General features: G+C 35.1%; 1 protein-coding gene across 4 annotated transcripts in view; it reads right to left on the reverse strand.

The window, feature by feature from the left end:
* The window catches only part of RB1CC1 (RB1 inducible coiled-coil 1), a 94,376-nt gene that overhangs the window by 56,058 nt on the left and 18,233 nt on the right, over positions 1–20,085 (reverse strand). For all 4 annotated transcript variants that reach the window (XM_021688576.2, XM_021688574.1, XM_044914629.1 and 1 more), the window contains exons 2-7: positions 13,652–13,766; positions 12,194–12,315; positions 10,803–10,929; positions 10,460–10,630; positions 4,703–4,905; positions 2,930–3,356 (exon numbers count right to left, since the gene is read on the reverse strand). In XM_021688576.2, the coding sequence (XP_021544251.1) occupies positions 2,930–3,356; positions 4,703–4,905; positions 10,460–10,630; positions 10,803–10,929; positions 12,194–12,264 (999 nt within the window). In that variant the 5' untranslated portion in view covers positions 12,265–12,315; positions 13,652–13,766. The remainder of the gene's footprint in view (positions 1–2,929; positions 3,357–4,702; positions 4,906–10,459; positions 10,631–10,802; positions 10,930–12,193; positions 12,316–13,651; positions 13,767–20,085) is intronic.

A 20,085-nucleotide genomic window follows, 5' to 3' on the forward strand; every position in this document is an offset into this window, starting at 1 on the left:
TAACCTGAACTAGAATATCCAAGATTCATTCTAATACGAACACACTACAACCTAAGAAAATATGTGAGTACACAAAAATGCAGCAACAATTCTAAATTTTACTTGGTATACGAGGGAGAAAACTAAACAGGTCATGAAAATGCCATCTATTAATCCATCCAAGTATTATAAAACAGAGGATTCAAATGATGTAGGGATGACACGAGTAATAAATGAATGGAGGTGCCAGGATTCGAGCCCTTATGATGCCCAATCTTAGGCAAGTTCCATAATGCCTATGTCTTGACTAGTTTCTTGAAAAAGATCTTTGATTTAGGCAGTTGGAAATACACATTACAAATACCGCTGAAACTGGGATTAGTATGTAAAAATGATGCCTTTAAACAGAATTTGCTTTTATAAGAAGAACATCAAACCTTGGCACATTTTAAAATTCACTGGCAAATAGCACTACTACTATCAGATAATCAAGTAGGTTAGTTGTTATGGGTAATTATATAATAAATGTGAGATAAAAGGAAGGCATCTCTGATGAGAGAGAAGTCCTATACTCAGTTTAATCTATCTTTAGAAATGCCATCAGTGGCAAAGAATAAACTACCAAGAGGAGGAAAATATTAATCTAATAAAAAACTATGACAATGTTATTTATTACACAGTATATCCCATGAATACAATATTCCACACTGTAAAATACAGGCAGAAATATATAAATAAATATATAAAATTCTTCAAAATGTGTTTTCATTGCTTTTGAACAAAAATTTTTTAATCTAATGGGCATGCACAACTGAAAAGAATGCTTTATTATATATAGACAATATTTTAAGCTATGCTAACTCATTTTATAACAAGTGACTATAACCAAATAAAAATTTATATTTTGCTTTCATAATATAATGGCCATGTAATCTATCACAAAGACTTCAGATACTCTTGGTATGTACTATGAAAGTAAATATTAACTTAGGTCAGTAATGTGACACCCTAGTAATAATACTAGAGCTAACTTCTGTTTTCTGTAGATATAAATTCTGATGAATTTTCATTAAGCCAGAAAAGGATCATTGTTTCTTCTCTCTTGTCATGTAAAGTGAATAAAAATGATATGGCTGTGCTGGATTTCATTTAAACATGCAAATGCAAAGCCAATTTCAAGTCCTTTTAAAAGGGGATTCTCCTCAGAGTCTATAACCCCTATTCTGACTCATGCAGAATTATATATATACTTCAATCACCCTAATTACAATCATGTACCTGACTTTCCAAAATCATGAATTAGAATTCTTAGGCTACTAAAATGTCAACATTTTAAACAGGAATACTAGTTTTCATTCCTTTTAGGCAGTAATCTTTGCATAATATATTACATACTTCCATGCCCTGGCAAATATCTTAATTGAAGCTTTCTTTGACGACAAATAATAAATGGCCAAAAAGAAATGCCTCCTTTAAAGGATGTCATCAAGGAAGTGGAAATTTAAAGAATTAAGAAGAAACCTAGAATTTATTTAAGTTTTTCATTTGGAAAAGGTATGTGCTATTTTCCATGCATTCCAGACAATGCACTGCCTTTCTCAATACTCAAAGAACAAGTCTCTTTTCCAATTAAGTGCCATTTTAAAAAAGGTTAACTATCGTGGCAATTATCTTTAGACAACAGCAGCCTTCAAAATACTATTTTGTTTTTACTGTATAACTGAAACATGTGCCCATCAACTCCCTTTCTGAATTCAAAGATTTTCTATCAGCTTATGGATCATTTATATTTTAAAGATTTATTTATTTTAGAGAGAGAGAAAGAGAGAAAGAACGTGCATGAGTCAGGGAAAGGGGAGAGGGGAGGGAGAATACCAAGCAGATTCCCCGCTGAGTGTGAAGTCTGACATAGGGCTCAATCCCAGGACCCTGAGATTGTGACCTGAGCCGAAATCAAGAGTTGGCCGCTTAACTGACTGAGCCACCCAGGTGCCCATGGATCATATTTTAAGAGATATTTATTTCCAAGGTCTAAAAGTTTTTGGAAGTATATTTAGAGAAGAACTTAATCCAAAATACAAGCTAACTATAATTACAAAATACAACCAAGAACACAATGTCGGAATTTTGAAATTGAAAATATCTCAGGCAGATATAGTATTTAAAACTTCTTTTATAAGTCAGAAAGAAGTTCCCTCTAGGTGGATGGCGATTAGAAAGATGCACACAGGATTTTCAGAGAGATGAAAATGTTCAGAATCTTCTTTTGGGTGGTGGTTACTCTGTGACCTAACCACTCAAGAACCTGTATATTTCACTGAATGTGAATCGTTCTCACCAAAAAAATTTAACTAAAAAAACCAAAATTTTATCTTTAATATTTTCCAAAAGACCTTGAAAGTTCTATAGCATTTATAAATATGAACATCTGATCCATTATTAACTTAAAAATATGGTAGGCTAGAGGTGGCCAAATATTACCATTTACCTATTTTCAGAGAGTGCTCCATACTTACAGCACAAGAATGAAAACATTAAGACCGCTCAAGTTTTACCTAGCAGATGAAAGCGCCTAACTGCAGGAACAAATGAAAGGACAGGAGATATTAAAACATCTAAGTAATATTACAAGGTCAGAGAAAAATATATTTCAAAGTGCTACCACCAAAATCTATAGCATTTGAATAGACACTTCAACGCTCTGCATTGCAGAAATTTTATGTATATGACCTTTAATAGTCCTCACAAATTTACTAACAATTCATAAATTAGGTTACAAGTGAAAAGATTTGATTTGTCCAAGGTTGAAACCTTGGTTATGAAGTCTCACATCAAGGCTCACTATTTCCACTATAACGTGTTACCATTCTCCCATTATATAAAACATTTGGTATAAATAATATAATTTTGAGTAGTTGAAATGACCCAAGAAATATCAAACATGACTTACTCTGCTCATGGAATCAAAGCATTTCCTGACCAACGATTCCACATCATTAGGTCTATCTTGAACATTTATCCAGTCTAACAAAGAAACATTAAAAAAAGGCAGATCACCGTCTTTAGCATCTACTGAAGTTTCATCCTGCTGGACAGTACTTTGGCAAGATTCCCTAATTTCTTTTCCATTTTCAGCATCTGTGGCATCTGGGGCTATATGTTCCACTGACTTGTGAAATGAGGTTAATAAGGAATGGTTAGTTGTTCTAGGCATATCAGGAGAGAGCACCAGTTCAGTGGAGGTTTTCATTTCAGCCTTTTCTGAGCCTTCATGTTCAGGTAAAGAATCCAGTCTTCCCAAACATTCCCTGTAACTATGTCTGGTTAGGCACTCCAACAGTGGAATCTTGGCCATTACTGAAACCGCAGTTCCTAAACTTAAAATACAAAAGAGCTGTCAGTAAAATTATGGAACCACTCTAGTTAGAGAAATAGCATTTAATTATTATACACACAAATATTACGACCTCTCTATTACATTATGCATATACAGTCTATGTTCTTTAAAAGAAACCTAGCTAGAGAATGGTATCATTAACACATTAAAATACCACTCTCAAGTAAAGGGAGCCAGCTTGTACTAAACAAGTGTACATGTGGTTTTCATCAAACCTTAAGATATAAAAAATTTGAAATAAAAAAAAAAGATTTACCACAGCAGTCCCTTAAAGTATGACTTTAAGTCAATCAAGTATTTTTTGATAAGTTGAAAGCACAGGATAAAATTAATAATCCCAATAAAGATTAAGGTAACTCTCACATTCATTATACCCTATAGACAAGTAGATGTATGTTGTCAAAAGGCATGGGGAAGATGAACTATCGATGATTTGATTTCTGTAGAACATTTGTGAAATGACTCAGGCTCCTACGAGAAATTAACATATCTAAAAGAACTTCCCAAACAACAGTTACTTGAAAAGGTTGTTATATAAACTCTTTCTAGTCTTAAGTAATCATTCCCTTCCTTCCCAAGATCAGTCCCACTGGCAAGGCCAAAATCTTCTAATTCACACCACAAAACAGAAAAATGTGAATTAATGAGGTTCATTTTAATTAAAAAGAAAGATGTTACTTCCCTCCAATTCAATTCAAAGTAACAAAAAACGCAAAAACAAACTAAAAAAATTGAAAGCATAAAGCATACACACAGACAACAAAGGGCTATACTCATGCTGAATTACTGCTATATTTTTACATTCATTATAGCCCTTTTCAAAAACAACCACTGGCTATCAGATGTGCTTACATGTAAAGAGCCAGAAAACCATTTAAATGGCTTCTTTCAATCTCAGCAAGTCTACATCATCTGGCAATATTTAAAAAGGAAAATAAAAATTTCCTTGATTGCTCAATGTTTGAAAACTTTTCCATTTCTGTTAGATGTGTTATGTTTATATTTTGCCTTTACTTTAAATTGGCAGCAGGGCAAGAAGGAGACAAAGATTCTTGGGTTTGTAAATGATTTAAAAGTATTTTGAGCACTTTGCATAAAGAAAACAAGGTAAGAAAAAGAAATGTGGGTGATCCATAAAATAGGTGAATAAAACTGACCACAATTTTAAAATTTTAGAGCCTATAGAAGTCATCATAAAAGTCTCAAAAAATGAACAATTATAATAAACAATTATTAGAAATGAAATCACATTTACTGAAACAACTGATAAAACTGCAAAGGTATTTTAAACAAACATCTTATTATCCATTTTAATGGCAAACATACTGAGTAAGTTTTAACTTGATGTCTTCTATGGATTGCAGATAATTTGAATAAATACTTTCAAACTTGAAAAGTAGCTTTTGGTAAGAATTTGAACAGTCCTCCAAATTGGCCATGATTGCAGCCCAGCCTTGGTGTTGAAGATGTTCATCATGGACCAGACCTTCACAGAAAGAGCAAAGTTTCTTGGCAACTTCATACATTTCCTGAAAACGAAGAAACACAGCAAAAGAAGGTAATGTTTGTGTGCACGTTTGCATATGTATATTTACCTGTATGCATGAATGTAGTCTAAATATATTTTAAACAAAGCACTGACAAGGGAATGTTTTAGTCTACCTTAGTGTTTGTTGTTGTGATACTGAGAAAGAAGAAAAACTCCTAACTCGTTGCTACTGGTGGAGCACCTACAGAGGTCAATTCAGCAATAACTGTCAAAAGTAAAATGGCATCTATTGTTTGGCAGAATGATCCACCTTGTAGAAATAAACGCTTAAACAAATGAACAAAAAATACTAAAAGGTTCTTTATTTCAACTATAAAATGAAATGGAACCCACCTCGCTGTCTATCAAGAAATTATGTGCATCTATACAATGGAATTTATCTAGCATCAAATAATATATATATTCATAAATATATAAGACCAATACACAGTAAATTTAAAAGGTAGGCTGGATTCATAAAGTGAATTTTCTGTGTTTACTACTGAAAAATCAGTTTACCTAAATCTGTAGGTGACCTACAGATCTAAATGTAAGATTTTTTTAAAAAAAAAGGGTAGGTGGAGGGGGGATTCTGGAAGATAGCATAGCAGATATACACTAGCAGCTCCACACTAGCTGTTCCCTTCGTATCTTTGAGATAAGCATATGTTTCTTAAATAAGATCCAAGAGCAAGACTATTGATAAACTGGACATTAAACTAAGAATTTTAATTCATCACAAGACACCATTAGTGAAATGAAAAGGCAAGCGACAGGATGGCAGAAGATATTTTCAACATTTAGACAGCTTATATAAAGATTATATAAAGGCAACTAAAATCAAGTACAAAAAGATGAGCAACTCAATAAAGAGTAATTAAGAAACTAGAATAACTTCACAAAAAGGATATGCAAAGTCTCATAAATAAATGGAAACCTGTTCATCCTTATTAACAAATATAAATAAAATTACAATGGCCTACCACTACACACCCATCAGAATGACTAAAATTAAAAGCACCAAGAAAACCAAGTATCGGTGAGTTTGTTGAGCAAGTAGAACAATCATACACTGATGATGGGAGTATAAATGGATACAACCACTTCAAACAGCACATGTAAAGTTAAAAAGAGGCACACCCAAGAGAAGGCAAAAGGTGCACCAAACAACATGCAAAGATATTCACAGCAGCTTTAGTCACAATAGTTGTTTTTTTTTTTTTTTTTTAAAGATTTTTATTTTATTTATTTGAGAGAGAGCACGCACAAGAGGGGGTAAGGTCAGAGGAAGAAGCAGACTCCCTGCTGAGCAAGGAGCCCCATGCGGGACTCGGTCCTGGAACTCCAGGACCATGACCTGAGGCGAAGGCAGTCGTTTAACCAACTGAGCCACCCAGGCGCCCTAGTCACAATAGTTTTTAACTGGAAAGAATATCTATCAATAGTTAAATGAACTGTAGCATGTTCATACAATGGAATACTATGCAGCAATGAATACAAAGCATTAATTCATGCAATTACATGAATGAATCTCAGGAACATAATGTTAAATAAAAGAGGCCAGACACACACACACAAAAACAATGATTCCATCTATTTAAAGTTCTAAAAGAGGCAAAGTCATTCATGGTTTTAAAGTCAGGATATTGGATGATTTTATGGAAGAGGGATGATGGGTACCAACTGGGAGTAAGCATGAAGTAAGGCTTCGGGGATGATACCATATTTTAAAATTTCACTTTGTGAAAATGTACCACAAATATTTGTACATTTTCTAATATGTATATATCTCACTAAACAAAAATCTATTATTAATTTCACTAATGAAGGTATCTGAATCCAAGGTCACACCACAATTGGGGTGACCAAATTTAAACTCTGCCGATGTGACTCTAGAAGACCACACTCCTGCCACTGTTATAGGGCCTCTAATTCCTTATAAAATGCACTGTCTGACATATTCACTGTTTTGGTTACTATAGCTTCTGAGTACTTTTTAAAATCTGAGGAACATGTATTATTCCCTCCACCTTCCATTCTTCTTTCTCTTAACTTTCTTAACTATTCCTGGACACTGATCCTTCCCTGTAAACTTAAAGTCCATTTTATCTAAAACCAAACTAAACAAACAAAAAAATCAAAAGTTCCTCCTCACTCTCCAAAGCAAAAATGCCTTTTTTCCCCCACACCAATGCTTTTCATGGCAACTTTAAATGTAATTCATTAAGCTCATGAATATATCAAGATTATGACTATGAATATTAAAAATGATATTAAGAATGTCTTTTATTTCAGAGATAGAATTTAGTGATCCATCAGTTGCATATAACATCCAGTGCACATTACTTCAAATGCCCTCTTTAATGCCATTTGCCCAATTATCCCTCCCCCGCAACCTCCCCTCCAGTAACTCTCAGTTTGATTCCGAGTTAAGAGTCTCTTATGGTTTGTCTCCCTCCCTGATTATGTACTGTTTTATTTTTCCCTCCTTTCCTCTATGCTCCTGTTTTGTTTCTTAAATTCCACATATGAGTGAAATAATATTTCTTTCTCTGACTTATTTCACTTAGCATAATACTGTCTAGTTCCATCCATGTAGTTACAAATGGCAAGATTTCATTCTTTTTGAAGGCCAGGCAATATTCCATTGTATATATAGACCACATCTTCTTTATCCATTCATCTGTCGATGGACACTTGGGCTCTTTCCATAATTTGACTATTGTTGATAATGTTGTTATAAACATCAGGTGCGTGTGCCCCTTTGAATCACCATATTTGTATCCTCTGGATAAATACCTAGTGGTGCAATTGCTGGGTTGTAGGGTAGCTCTATTTTTAACTTTTTGAGGAACCTCAAAACTGTTTTCCAGAGTTTAAAAATATGTCTTTTCATTGGCTTATAACTTATATATATATCTTAAAGATTTTACTTATCTATTTAACAGACAGAGAGCGAGAGAGCACCAGGAGGGGCAGTGGCAGAGGGAGAGGGAGAGGCAGGTTTCCTGCTTAGCTGGATACATGGCTTGATCCCAGGACCCTGGGATCATGACCTGAGCCGAAGGCAGATGCTTAACCGACTGAGCTACCCAGGCAGCCCTATAATTTATGTTCTTGAACAGAATTTTATATATTTTTTGTTACTACTTAGATTGTAATACATTTTCCATTTCCATTCCAAAACAGGGCCCAGTACCAAGAAATGTGAATGTTTATATATTTATCACATATCCAGCCACCTTACCAAAAGTCTTTTTGACAGATTTTTATTAAATTCTCTTGATATTCCAAATATACAACCATATCTCATCTAAAATGGATGTTTTTCACTTCTTTTCCATTAATTTTACCACTTACTTCATTTTCTTATTTTGGTATATTTCTCAGAAGTTCCAAAAAAATACTGAATAGACTGATTCTGATTTATGCAAAAATGGCTCTAACATTTCGTTGATTTGAAAGCTGATTATCTTCCATATTTGGTCAATTCTAAATTTTATTTTGTTTCCTCCTAGAGCTATTTTACTTGTTAAGAATAGCTGCTAAATTTTAACATATGCTTCTTCTGGACAATATTGATATGACTCTGTTTTCTTCTATAAAGTACTAACGATTGAGGTAATTAATTATGTTAATTCATTTCCAAATATTGAACCACCCTTGCATTCCCATAACATATCCTCTTTGCTATTAATATATTACTCTTTTGATACTCTTCTGGTTTTATCTGTAAGAAAAAATGAGTATATTCTGTATTTTCAGGATACAAAATATTAAATATAGCCCATAAGAGCTTTCTGATTATGAAAGAGACATATTAAAATCTCCCATTTTTAAATTATGAATAATAAACATGAAACTTACTGTTTTAACCCATTTTTTAAGTGTATGACTCAGAAGCCTGAAGTTTTTCACATTGCCGTGCAACCATTACCACTATCCTTCTCCAGAACTTTTTCATCATCCCAAAGTGAAACTATATCTAATACATAATTAACTCAACCTTCCCCTCACTCCTCAACCTTGGGTAACTATTCTTCTATTTTCTGTCTCTATGAATCTGACTCTTTTAGGTACCTCATGTAATTGACATTGCACAGTATTTGTCCTTTTATGTTTGGCTTATTTCGCTTAGCATATTTATCTTCAAGGTTCATCCATATTGTAGTTATCATAATTTTCTTCCTGACAAGGTTAAATAATATCCAATTGTATGTATATACCACATTCTGTTGATCTATTCATCTACCGATGGACATATGGGGTGTTTCTATCATTTGACTACAGGAAATAATTCTGGTATGAATACTGGTGTACATCATTATGCTTTATTAAGTTCTCCTGCAATTATTATCATTTAGCCTGTGTTGATAGGAAAATAGAGATCTGACTTCTCTTTCTCACAAGTTAAATCTTTTATTATAAATTTCACTTTGTTCTGTTTAATGCTTTAACATCCACTTTGTCAAGTATGAATACTGCCATTTAAAATTTTTTGTACATATTGGAAAGAAACTTTGTTCTCCTCCAGGACCTAAATATGGATATGGAAGAAAGAATCACATTTTTAAGAGTTATTTAAGTCTTTTGTTTCTGTCTACTCTAACATAGGTAACTTTATTGATTATAGCAATGTTCAGAAGTCATTAACCGCATACCATCATTTAGGAAAGAAGTTGAACAAATCATGTTTAAAACTGCTTTTCCATTCTAAGATCTTATAACTCTTTGCAAATGCAGAATGACTAACAACTTATGAGTCTGAAAATTTAAAAACCAGACATATTAACCAGCAAAATGTTTCTCCCAAAACTTTTATTTTTATTTTTTTTTTCATGCTTCCTCTGTAATTCAGACCACTTTGCTAGCTATTTATTTATTTGAGTATAGTTGACATACAATGTTACGTTAGTTTCAGGTGTACAACATTGTGATCCAACAACTCTATACTTAGGCTATGTGCACCACAAGTGTAGCTAACCATCTGTCACCATTCAATGCTATTACAGTATCACTGACTATATTCTTTTTGCTGTACCTTTTATTCCCATTTACTCATTCCTTAACTGGAAGACTGTATCTCCCACTCTCCTTCACTCATCCCCCAACTTCCGGCCCCTCTGGCAACCACCCGTGAGTTCTCTGTGCTATTTAGATTTGAATGCTTTTAGGAACTATCAATTTGTTATAACATTCACTGATGCCTAAAATAGGCTAATACTTCATGAAAATATTACCAAGTATATGAATAAGACATCATTTTGTTAAGCAACCAATTTTTTTTTTTTTTAAAGATTTTATTTATTTGACAGAGAGAGACATAGAAAGAGCAGGAATACAAGCAGGGGGAGTGGGAGAGGGAGAAGCAGGCTTCCCGCGGAGCACGGAGCCCAATGTGGGACTCGATCCCAGGACCCTGGGATCATGACCTGAGCCGAAGGCAGACACTTAACGACTGAGCCACTCAGGCGCCCCAACCAATTTTTAATTTTAAATTGTACTAGATGTAAAATAAGTATAATAATCTCAAAAAACAATTATTTTTATCTTACCACTGCAAGTTGTGTCCTTGAAGCAACAGTGTGAAAAACTGCAGGCATCATAAGAGACTCTTCAACTTTTATTTCCATGTCATTTTCTGTTGAAAAAGTAGTTTTTGGAATAGCAGGTGGACGATCACATAAGATCATTTCTTTGTTAAAAAGAAAAATTGGATTTGTGTCCTACAGAAATAAAAAAGCAAAAGAAACTGAAGTAAAATGTTATAAATATTGAACATGCACACTGCCCTCAATATATGAAGCAGATAAACCTTACTTTTGCAGTTGAGTTCCCAATTCCCTATGTGATGTGAAACTGGGGCATGTTTGTACGAAAAGGCTCACGGACACATACCGTCCCAGCACTGTAGGTGCACACTCTTCGATCTGCAGCCATGCATTCTCCTCCATTGACCACCAGCACCTGATGCTGAATAGCAATCTTGTATTTGCTATGAATGGCATGCTTGAGGTCTGCCACACTTTAAAAGGGGTGGGGTGGAGCAAAAAATTAGTTCTACATAACTTCCCAATGACAAACTTTTTTATTATCAAAGTAGCACTGTGTAAAAATATCTGATAGATATTAATTTCACTCTAAAAAAATTTCCCCAAAACAAGAGTATAAAATACAAACTTCTTGTTTCTGGAATCAGATTCCACAATCAACTGGCTGATCTTAGGTGAACAAATAACCCATTTGGCACATCTACAAGTGAGTCTATAAAATACAGGCAGTAGACATATTTATTTCTGTGCTCTTTATATAACACAGCAAAAGAATATGCTCAAATTAGCATCAGTCTGTTAAAGTCCTCAGAACACAGATGTCTGTTAAAATCCTCCCATCACATTACACAAACTACATTAAGTATAAACCATAAAATTGCTTCCTTTCCCTATCTTTCAGAAAATCATTCCTTTACAGGTAAAATTGTATTTTATAAAAACCAGAACTTCAAAAAAAGAATACAATTTCAAATTTCATTTTTAAAACTAAGATTATTAATTCCACAAATTATTTGTAATATTTTCAGTGTCAGGTTTATTCTGTATTGCTATCAAGTCTTTGCTCCTAGGTCCACTACCAAAACACAAGCATGTACAGTTGTTACTATTTCCTTCCTTGCTGTCTGGCCTCAAAATATGTCCTCCCTCGCCCTGACACTTCTCCCCAAATTTCACAAATATAAGGGCATTCATTAGTCAAATATTGGAATCCCTTGCAAAGCTGGAGAATTATTAGATATTATGAGTCCTACAAACTTGGTTAAAAATTTTAAATTGATTGTATTCTTGCATCAACAAACAAAACAAGTACTACTGACTTTATTCATACAAGGGAATAAAAACAAATCACCAAAATACATAGGACTGATACATGTTACTTTATATAGCTAGCAATAATTTTCTTAGCAATGTCCTAGTAAACTGAGAAGAGCAATCAGCTATGAAAACTTCTTCTATTTGATAGTTTTAATTTGAAATCAGTTTGTTTGCAGGTAGGTTTGTTTAATGTGAATAATATATTCACATAAACAGAACAAAGCACAATTTTATGAACCTAACGTTAGCGTTTTAGTGAAAGATGACAACTATATACGTAATATGCTAAGATAAAAGATTTAAGATATTGCTACTATTATTTTCTTATTTAACAAAGGAATAGTTTTCTCCAAATCAAAGAGTTTAATTTTTGCCTACACAAAATGCAAAAGTGATGAGATTGAATGAAATACAACTTACGTTTGCACTGTAAGTTCAGTGTCAAATGTCAGGGTAGTTCCAGTGTTAACCAGAAATACATATAACTTCATGATGATTTCTCTGGATTCTGTGAGCTTATACCTCACACTCTGACCTGATTACTAAAAGAAACAGACAAGAAAAATGATCAGTTATATAAACACAACTACGAATACCCTCACATAAGACATGTTATTTATATAGTACAACTATGCCAACAACAAAAAAATAGTTTTTGGTGTCTAAGATGGCTAACTGGACAATTTGGTAAACTTGTTGCTTAAAAAATAAACAGTAATGAGACTAGTGAAAAGCATTAACTATTCTTCATTAAAAAAATTTGTTTTAAGGAAGAGGCCAGCAATTAGAACAAAAATCATGTGTATACTTCACACTGTCCTCATGTACCCTTCTACATTAAGAATTAAAATTAAATACAGAGGAGGGGGGTGGGAGGATGGGTTCGCCTGGGATGGGTATTAAATAGGGCACGTTCTGCATGGAGCACTGGGTGTTATACACAAACAATGAATCATGGAATACTACATCAAAAACTAATGATGTAATGTATGGTGATTAACATAACAATAAAAAATTTTTTAAAAAAGAATTAAAATGAAAAATTTCATCAAAGATCTTCCTAACTCAAGAAGTTCTTCCCTGACTGCTTCCTTAGAGCAATAAAATATTGTCTGGAGGTTAAACTTACTAATAGCAAATAAGAGTGGCCACTACTTGCAAATTAGGGGAAATGAGTTAATTCCAATTCCTTCCACCAGCTGTCTCTTAATCTAAATTCCACCTCCACACTGAGTCAGAAATGCTCCATAAGAAACTGTGACCCTACCAGTTATATCATCTTGTTGAACAGTACAAAGTGCACAGGTCTAGAAATCAGAATATTTGAAACAACTGCCATTAACTAGCTGACCAAGTCAAAACCTCATATATAAAATAAACTTCTTCAGGGAGCCTGGGTGGTTCAGTCGCTTGAGAGTCTGACTCATGGTTTGGGCTGGGGTCATGATCTCAGGGTAGTGAAATCAAGGCCCGTGATGGGCTCCACCCTCATCAGGGAATCTGCTTGAGATTCTCTCTCTCCCCCTCTCTCCCTCTGCCCCCTCCCTACCCCTCCCATGCCCATGCTCCCTCTCCCTCTCTCTCAAATAAATAAATCTTTAAAAAATAAAATAACATAAACTTCCTCATCTACAAGGGACAGATTTCAAATCTAGCATTTTATTTTTTACAATTAGAGGTAAAAATCCCCCAAATTAATGAAAGACCATAAATTAAGATACTAGAATATATCTTTCCTTATGCTCTTTCCAATGAGCTTTAGAGTAAAATTATCAGGGAAGAAAGAAAAAATAAGTAAGATTTTAAAATTAATGTTTCCAAAATCAGTTTTTTAAATACATTAGATGAAAAACTTACGAATTTAGAACTGTGACTTACCGTCAGGCACTGTGAAAAGGACTACCACTTTTCTTAAAAAGCAGATTAAAACTGGCTTATGTTTGCTTTGCTTGATATTGGCAACTGAATGGCATTACTGGTTAAACTCAGTGAACTGGAAAAGAAAAATTTCTGGATTATCACAGAGAGACATAATTCAGTATGTGACAATGTATGGTTATTGTCCTTTCTTTAAAAATTCCCTTCTGAAAGAGTGATTTCTACTCAATCTCTCTTCCTACATGCACATTCACTGAAACCACAAGAGTATAACTTTGATCCATACCACTCCATTAAAAGACACAAAAGTCTCTAAAAAAACTCTCCAAAACTGCCAAATTCTACAGCCATTTCTTAGTTCTTAAAATATAATGGTATAAAAAGAATCTGGCTGTGGAGTCTGACTGCCTCTGGGTTTAATCCTGGCCCCATTACTCATATATGATCTTGGGCAACTTACTTAATGGTCTTGATTTCTTGTTTTGTAAAATGAATAAAAATGGTACCTGTAGCAGGCAGCCTCTAAAATAGCCCCTCCACCTCTGAGTATCCATACTCCAGTGAAATCCCCACCCCTACTGGGTGTGGGCAGAGCCCGTGATCTTTTTCTAACCAATGAAATATGGTGAGGTTAATGAAATGTCACATGATTGCTACTCAAGATTAGAACTTCCACCATGCCAGTTGACTCCCTCCCTTGCCAGCTTTGATGAAGTAACAAGCTGCCATGGAGAGGCCCATGTGGCAAGAAATTGAAGTCAGCCTCCGCAAGAAGCTGAGAGTCTCAGTCTGACAAGCTGCAAGGAACTGACAACCATCACTGAGCTTGGAAGCAGATCACTCCTTGGTTGAGCCTCAGACAAGACGCCAGTCCCAGCAAACACCGTCACTGCAATCTTCTGAGAGACCTTGATGCAGATGACCCAGCCAACCTTCGCCCAGAAAATGTGAACTAAAACATTTCTTACTCAGCAAAAGATAATTAATACAGTACTCCACATTGCAGGGATATTATGAGAATTAAGGGAGAAAAAGTATGAAAAAAATTTTAATGTACTAGGCTCATGATCTGCAGTAAGAATTCAATAAACAACCCTAGCACCCCTTCTTGGGCTCTTTTTCCTCTGCCAACTCTCCAGTGTTTGGGTGGGACCTCACCACTAGGCCCAAATTCAAGAGAACACTTTATCTTACAAGTTAAAAGGAGTTCTTTTGTTTTCTGAAGGATTAGGTAGCTAAAAGTATGGTGACTAAAATGGAAGGAATATTGGTAGCAGAGATGATTCATTAATTCATTCATTCATCCAAATAGAACAAACACTTATTGAGCTTATGTGTCAGGACTGTATTTTGTGAACAAAATAGACATGATCTTTGCTCTGATGGAGATCACAGTCTTGAAGTAGAAAAAAAAATTAAACAAAAAGAAAACAAAGATGATATAAGTTGTAATAAATGCAATGTAAGAGGAGTGGGGTAGCGAGAAGAACCTACTTTAGATTTGGGTGATCAAAGTAGGCCTCTATGTGGGTTACATTTAAACAGGGTCACACAAATGAGAATAAGCCTGTTCTGTAAAGGTGGGGTAAAGCAGTACAAGAAGATACAACATTTGTGAGCCTAAATATAAAACCTTATAAATAGGGGCGCCTGGGTGGCTCAGTTGGTTAAGCGACTGCCTTCGGCTCAGGTCATGATCCTGGAGTCCCAGGATCAAGCTCCGCATCCGGCTCCCTGCTCAGCGGGGAGTCTGCTTCTCCCTCTGACCGTCCCCCATCTCATGCTCTCTCTCTCTATCTCATTCTCTCTCTCAAATAAATAAATAAAATCTTTAAAAAAAAAAAAAAAAAAAAAAAAAAAAAAAAAAAACCTTATAAATAATCACAACTTTATTCTAAGTTTCTACTTTTCTTTCCTCCTAAATATTATTTACCTTTTCTGTTTTAACTTCACACTTAGAAAAAAGTTACAAAAATAGTACAAAAACCCCCTTGTACCCTTTACCTAGTGTTACCAACTATGTACACTGTGCTCCATTTGCTTTATCAATTGGGCCATTTAAGGCTCCATGCCTGCTCCTTTCTCCTTCTCTCTCTATATACATGTACACCACACACACAAATACATTTTTCCTGAACTATCTGAGAGTAATCTGCAGACAGACTGTCTCATTATCCATAAATATTCCAGAATGTGAGTATCCTAACAGAAAGGATTTTTCTCATACATGACATTTATCTAATCATGAAATTTAACGGAGATCCATATTATCATCTAATCCACAATCTGTACTCAAATTATTGCCCTTTACGGTTTTCCCCCCTCAATCTAGGATCCAATTCAGGATAATATATTGTGTTTAAATTGTAATATCTATTTAATTTCCTTCAATCTAAAACTTCATCGATCTTTTTCTTTTCATGATCTAGGTACAATACTGTTCTCAATCCATCAGAGGCTTCAGAAATTATTATAAAGATGGACTCAGTGCCATTCCCCTGTTCCATAATACTTACAGTAAATGAGGGAAACTCTGATAAATGTAGCGGCTACTACGTGCCTTTAAACAAACAGAAATCTCTTCACCTGGCGTTCACCCTAAGAAACAGCTCAACCTAAAAACAACAATCATTAACAATGCTTACAAAAACAGCTGCATGAACAAAGCTTATTTGAAAATTGGTCTGTATGGATAATTCATGAATAATGTAAAACAATCTCAAGGACAGTTTTGACTGCTGTGGCTCTAGAACTTAGGTTATAGTCTGACTCCACTATACAGGCACACACACTTGATACTATCTGTCATTTAGCTCATTTCTTTCTTTTTTTTTTTTTTTTAACTTAGCTCATTTCTAACAGTTCCCAAGTGATGTTAATGACAGCATCATTTAGAGAAGCACCTCCTGACCTACCCTGACGTAACATCCCACGTTTTCATCCATTATCTACTGTGTGAAGCCATCGCATTGGCAACTTTAACCAAAAGTCTCCTTCTGAATCTTTACTCTCTGTGTCCTCATTTATTGTCATATACCCCCCAGGGCCTATGCTAGAATAGTGTTAAGAGAAAAATCTAACTAGTAAAATGAGTCATCATTGCCCCATGGGTCTCACTAGCCCTGGTGCTCAATGTCAGCCTAATGGTAATCCTAAAATTTGTATGGAACCACAAGAGACCCCGAATAGCCAAAGTAATGTTGAAAAAGAACAAAACTGGAGGTATCATAATCCCAGATTTCAAGATATACTACAAAGCTGTAGTAATCAAAATAGTATGGTACTGGCACAAAAACAGACACACAGATCAGTAGAAAAGAATAGAGAGTTCATAAATAAACCCATGATTATATGATCAATTAATCTTCAATGAAAGGGGCAAGAATATGCAATGGGAAAAAGTCTCTTCAACAAATGCTGTTGGGAAAACTGGACAGCTCCAAAGAAAAGAATGAAACTGGACCACTTTCTTACATTATACACAAATAAACTCAGATGGATTAAGACATAAATGTGAAACACGAAACCCTAAAAATCCTAGAAGAGAGCACAGGCAGCAGTTTCTCTGACATCGGCTGTAGCAACTTTTTTTCAGGGTATGTCTCCTGAGACAAGGCAAACAAAAGCAAAAGTAAACTATAGGGACTACATCAAAATAAGCTTCTGCACAGTGAAGGAAGCAATCAACAAAACTAAAAGACAACCTACTGAACGGGAGAAGATATATGCAAATGATAGATCTGATAAGTGATTACTATCCAAAATACAAAAAGAACACAAGAAACAATAAGTGTTGGCAAAGATGTGAAGAAAAAGGAATTCCTATGCACAGTTAGTGGGAATGCAAACTAGTGAAGCCATTATGGAAAACAGCATGGAGGTTCCGCAAAAAATTAAAAATAAAAACTACCATATGATCCAGTAATTCCACTACTGGGTACTTACCAAAAGAATATGAAAATATGATAATTCAAAAAGATATATGCACCCCTATGTTTATTGCAGCATTCTTTACAATAGCCAAGATATGGAAGCAACCCAAGTGTCCATCGACAGATGAAGGGATAAAGAAGATGTGGGGTACACACATACACACACACACACACACACACACACACACACACACATGGACTATTACTCAGCCATAAAAAAGAATGAAATCTTACCATTTGCAACAACATGGATAGATCTAGAGAGTATAAAGTTAAGGGAAATAAGTCAGTCAGAGAAAGACAAATACCATATGATCTCACTCATATGTGGACTGTAAGAAACAAAACAAGTGAACAAAAAAAAGAGACAAACCAAAAAACAGACTCCTAATTACAGAGAACAAACTGATGGTTACCAGAGGTGAGGTGCATGGGGAGATGGGTGAAATAGCTGAAGGGGATTAAAGAGTATACTTATCATGATGAGCACTGAGTAATGCGTTGAATTGCTGAGTATTAAATACCTGAAACTAGTAACACTATGTTAAGTATACTGAAATTGAAATTGAAAAACAAAACCAGAAACATAAAGTAAAAAATAAAAGGGAATAGCAAAAACAAAACAAAACAAAAACACACAAAGAAACACAGGCTAATGGCTTCCATGGCCACAAAATGCTCATATTTATTTCACCTGTCCCAAGTATATGACACAAAGAATAATCATCAGTACCACTGAGTGATTCATTATATGTCAGTCACTATGCTCAGTAGTATTATATGCAATAGTTCCTTTATTTTTCATAACATGTAAGATAACCATATTATTACTGTTTCTTCTTGGAGTTTAGGGAAAAGATTCAGAGATTACTCAACTTGCCTAAAGGTTAAGTTCGAACCCATCTCAGTTTACAACATTTATTCAATAAAAATTTCACCTGAGAATCTAGTATGCCCTAAGCATTTTTTTTTTTTTAGTTTCAGACATAAAAGAACAAATAATATGATAAAATTCCCTATTCTCATGAAGCGTACATCTTACTGGGCAACCTATACACAAACTCCATGATTATCTACTTCCAAAAAGAATAGCTACAAAAATGCAATTATTTATAATTAAAAGTAATTCCCAAATATATGCTTGCACTTTTCTATGTTTTATTCTTTAAAGATACGGATATTGTTGACTTAACAATAACCACTGATTGTTAACATGAAGTAAAAGCCATACCAGCTACATATCCTCACAATTTCTACTGTGAGAAAGGCTACTATTATCTCCATCAATCAAGTGACAAACCTGTGGATCTAAAAAAGTTCAATCATTTCTCAAAGCCATATAGCAAAAACAACCAGAGTTCAAATCTATGGCTGGGTCAGGAAGGAAGGAAGAACATGAATGTACTACTAAACACATGTAGTAAGTACATCCCATGACTTGCCATTTTACTGTTCCTTTAGAAATCCCAGTACTTGTTTCTCCCACCAATTCTACCACTTTTAAGTCTTCATTTTCTTAAATGCAATATAAAAAAAATTCTAAGATTAAGTAAGGGGGGTGGGATGGCAGAACACTTCAAAATTTGACATGGTAAGGTGTTCAAATGAAAAATTAGTTGCCCTCCAAGAACTGATGTGGTCCTAGGTTATGGGAGAACAAGATTCCCTTGGGTACGTAGATAACATGGTTCCTTGCACATGGCAAAGACTGGAAATTCTTCCATACTGTGGGTCATCTTTGCATGGGGATTCTCTGAAAACTTCACAAGCTAAAGAAATGTATACAGAAGAACTTACGTATAGTAGCAAAGAAAAATATGGCTGAGTGAAATACTGAAAGTGGCCTCCTTTGCTCTGCAGCCCCTGGGCTGTGTAGGTACTGTTCTAAGGGACAAGTGGAGTTGCAGAGGCCCACTCTGCTCCCAGGGCAGCATTCTGCTACTCAGGGTACACGCTGGGGGCCACTGACATGTCAGGGATGCCACAGCTTCTGCAGGCAGCAAGGAATAAACCAGTCTTGGAATGGGAAACCCAGAAGGTCACCTGCCTCCAGCCACAATTTCAGAAAGAAAAGACAACTCAGGATCTGGAGTCTCTGGGCAGAAAGTAAAACTTACTGTGTTGGCTTCTCTCCCCAGCCTGCCAGGCCCATATCCCTTAGGTGGTCCCTGTGTGTCCAGAAAAAAAATCTCCAATTGATGTCAACTGAGCATAAAGCATGCCAACCCCCCTGGATGGCCCATTCTGGACACTTGGGACAGGGCAAGGTAAAAGTTTTTTCTCTTATTATGTAAACACCTACCTAATAGCCATGATCTTGCCTCTTAACCAGCAAAGCCTAAATACTTATCTGGTCCTTTACAGAAAGTTTGTCAGCTTCTGCTCTAAGGCTTGAGCAGCTCTAGCCAGTTCAGTGTGAGCGTGCACATACCTGGGTTATCACCAGGCACCTAACAGTCAAGAACGGAAGCCTAATGGTGAGCACGTGCTGCCTGCAACTGT

Source organism: Neomonachus schauinslandi, chromosome 4 (assembly GCF_002201575.2).
Source record: "Neomonachus schauinslandi chromosome 4, ASM220157v2, whole genome shotgun sequence".
NCBI lineage: Eukaryota > Metazoa > Chordata > Mammalia > Carnivora > Phocidae > Neomonachus > Neomonachus schauinslandi.